Consider the following 3,373-nt stretch of genomic DNA (forward strand, 5'->3'; position numbering starts at 1 on the left):
AAAAATGTGTTTTAAATTCATGTTTTTGATGGCCAAAATCCAGAAAAAAACAGCTCGTTTTTTCAGTTTTTTAATCAAAACCCTTGGAAATAATGGTCAGATCTTGGAATGTCATACCTCGTTGAATTCGTTACAAAATTTCCAATCGATTGGTATACTCAGCTCAAAAATTTTATTTTCGGCCATATTTGGTAAAAAATCAAGTGTTACCCCTTATCAAAAATGCGAAAATCGGTCAAAAAATGAAGTTTACTAAAACCTTCTGGAATCGATTGTATAGGCTATCAGCTACACAGAACAGTCATTCTTTTCGCTGTGCGTCTTATTTTGGCAAACCTACAACAAAAAAACCCTTCAAAAATGTGTTTTAAAAACATTTTTTTGATAGTCAAAATCCGGAAAAAATGCAACTTAACTTTCAGTACTAACTTTTTAATAAAGTTGTCAAAAATGTTACCAAAAAGGTTGTTCGGTAAATAATAAATTAAGTAACACAATTTCAGCTTCACATCTATATATCTTCCATTTATTGGCTTTTCAAATAGTAATGTATAATTATAAACATAACAATTCAGAGGTTATAAAATTGTTTCACAAAAGCAATGTGCTGCAGGTTTGTTTACAAGCTAACTATTAATATATGTTTACTTGTGACACACAAATATTACATAACTAAGGTACAAACAAAATGTGTACAGATATGTATACATATATAAATACATATATTCACGCTTTGTTAACCAGTTATCTGGGGAAGAGGAAAAAGCACAATCAAAATCTCTTTGGCGTTTGCTCTCTTTTTAGAGGCTTCTCTCTGGTACTTCTCTCTGTTTGTATGTGTGTTTGTTCTCGATCGACTGACTTTATCTTCTTCACTTTTTGACCTATATCTAGCGACTATTAGATAACACATCCAACCGACAAAAGCTTTGCACATTTTCCGCCTTTAGCTCTTAACCAGCAGTCTTTAAAGTAATGTTTAGTGTTTGAAGTTTAATGCAAACGATACTCGCTCTCACGCACACAAATTCACTCGTGCTCACACAGATACTCCCGCTCTCACTCACAGATACACACACTCACACCACAGTCGAGTAGTCAGCTAAACGTAGCAGAATTCACAAAAAAAAAAAAGCTGGGCTTGTGCACCTGAATCCAAGTCTATATCGTCTGGGTGGCCACCTCCCTTTGGCGACTGCGCCTGTAGTTTCCATAGGCCTCCAATCCGTTGATGCTAAATGCTGTCAGGCCGAAGAACTGGAAAAGAGAGGGGGATGGGGTATTAGCCTTGTCTGGAAAGAGGCCCCATCGAGGCCAGCACAACAAGTGGATGAATCAGACTATAAGAACAGTAAACAAACCGTACGTCCTACCCGATTCTTAAAAGATTTAACGGGAACATTGTGCTGAGTTCCAACCTAAATGGCTAAACGAATTGGCTTGGTTCTCATTTCAGTTAAATAAACTTTCTAGGCATTTACATATAGTTTTTAAGATTTTGTGTGAACATTAATCATTAAAAATATAACAATACGATGTTGAAGTGAAGGTAGTATTTTAAAAATCACCATTCAAGAAATATTTTAAGCCTTGAATTTTGAATTTAATGTTAGTTTCTTCAGATGAGAGCTATTATATTTATAGAAAATAGACCTCAGACCAATATACTTCAACATTAAATATTATACGAAATGGTTTTAAAATCAAAAAGTGTAATACTAGATACGCATAACAGCACAATTAACACAAAATCTCTGCGTACTTTCATAAATAGCTAAACGAATCATATTGCTTGGCTAAGTGACTTAAATGCTGTTCAGAGCGTGCTGTTCAATTGGAAAACTTAAGATATGCTAGCTCCTTTCTGGCCAAAACCCCCCAAATTCCGCCCGTTTTCGGTGGGATTTGCTGGCCATTCTGCTGTGAACCTGCTTGGACTCACCGCCGCCGCCGTGTAGGCCCCGATGTCCAGGGACAGGACGAGTCCCGAGGCCGCGAAGTAGGCCAGGGCCAGGGAGGAGTGGACGGCGAGGGACCAGAGCGTGGGATCGCACCGGCTGAACTGGCGCTGCCACATGCGGAGGTACCTCGCCAGGAGCAGGGCCGCGGTGGTCACGAAACCTATGGATGCCACGGCCAGATAGAAGCTGCCACGGAAATTGCTCACGCGCACCGGTCCGCAGACGATGCACAGGAATCCAATGAAGCTGCACAGCTGTTCGGATTGGGGGCATGTGGAAAAGTCAGTAGGGGAAATCGGCAGTCGACGTTTACGGCTAATTACCAAACAGGCCATTTTGCACAGGCCCGGCATGCTACGCAGGTACTTGCGATCGTAGTCCTGAGGGCCCGACATCGCGGCAGATACAGGTTCAGATGCAGATGCAGATGCAGATTCAGATCCAGATATTCCAGATAATCCAGCTGGTGCCACAGAATCGAGCGAAAATATAGCGCTGCTGACTAATTCACATTGCGCTCTGCAGCACGCACAGAACGCCACTGAAATACAACTAATAAAACTGCTCGCAAACACTCAGAATTCTCCCATCGTCGAATAAAACAACAAGAAAATGCGAGAGCGTGACTGAAACTGAGAGAGCGAGCAACACATGGCACAGTGGGACGAAACTGGCTAAATCAGTGGTAAGCAACTCAAACTATATATTATATTATTAAATAATTAATAGTGTTTAATTACAGATACAGTTATTGAGTCTGGGATCTTTTTTAAGTAATGTTGATTCGTGTTTTTTGTAAATTAAATATAAAAAAAATTTTATGCTCAGAACTGTCTAAATAAATAAATAATAAATTTTTGGTTTGGAATACGTTTCAAAGATTGATGGTATATACATGTGCATTGCCTATTTATTTTGTATGCATTTCGAATGGACAATATGAAGATACCCTTTTTTTGGCACAATTACTATGGACCTTACCTGTCTGTAGTCCAAATTAAGTTAATTTGAGTGGGGCGTGTATGCGTGAGCTACTTTCCTTCGTTACATTATACTAATTTTGGTCAGGGGGTGTTAAGGGGTGAATCAAACAGAATGACTCACTGACGACCAGGGACATACTAGACATATAATTATTAACGAAAGTGACGGCTAGGCGGGAAAGCCAATTTTTTTTATTTGTATGATATTTTTCTAGCAGAAGCTTTATTTTCCTATTTTATAAATGACGATCGTACTAATCTCGCCCACTGTGCCTTCGATTTTCCATCTCTAACTGCCTGCCAGCATCAATAAGTTTTGTATTTTGTTTCCGTTCAAACTGATAAATCTATAATGCGGCAATAGCTCATCCCAATCTATTCTCTTGAAACTCAATTCGAATCTGTCTCTGTCCAAAATGTTAATCTTTA

At 39.0% G+C, this 3,373-nt stretch overlaps 1 protein-coding gene across 1 annotated transcript; it reads right to left on the bottom strand.

Moving 5' to 3' along the window:
• Positions 1-504: 504 nt before the first annotated feature.
• LOC108049667 lies at positions 505-2,499 on the bottom strand. The gene is made up of 3 exons (XM_017130916.2): positions 2,285-2,499; positions 1,943-2,215; positions 505-1,257 (listed from the first exon to the last, which is right to left on the bottom strand). Exons 1-3 carry the CDS (start codon positions 2,354-2,356, stop codon positions 1,162-1,164), a joined length of 441 nt encoding a protein of 146 aa, XP_016986405.1. The 5' UTR covers positions 2,357-2,499; the 3' UTR covers positions 505-1,161.
• Positions 2,500-3,373: the final 874 nt, after the last annotated feature.

The sequence above is a fragment of the Drosophila rhopaloa genome, unplaced genomic scaffold (assembly GCF_018152115.1).
Source record: "Drosophila rhopaloa isolate 14029-0021.01 unplaced genomic scaffold, ASM1815211v1 contig_3, whole genome shotgun sequence".
Lineage (NCBI taxonomy): Eukaryota > Metazoa > Arthropoda > Insecta > Diptera > Drosophilidae > Drosophila > Drosophila rhopaloa.

Excerpts from the sequence above, each read along its gene's own strand:
- LOC108049667 (XM_017130916.2), bottom strand. The coding sequence starts at position 2,356 with ATGTCGGGCCCTCAGGACTACGATCGCAAGTACCTGCGTAGCATGCCG. Across the intron at positions 2,216-2,284 it reads TGTGCAAAATGGCCTGTTTG|CTGTGCAGCTTCATTGGATT; the intron begins GTAATTAGCCGT and ends CAATCCGAACAG. Across the intron at positions 1,258-1,942 it reads GGGCCTACACGGCGGCGGCG|TTCTTCGGCCTGACAGCATT; the intron begins GTGAGTCCAAGC and ends TCTCTTTTCCAG.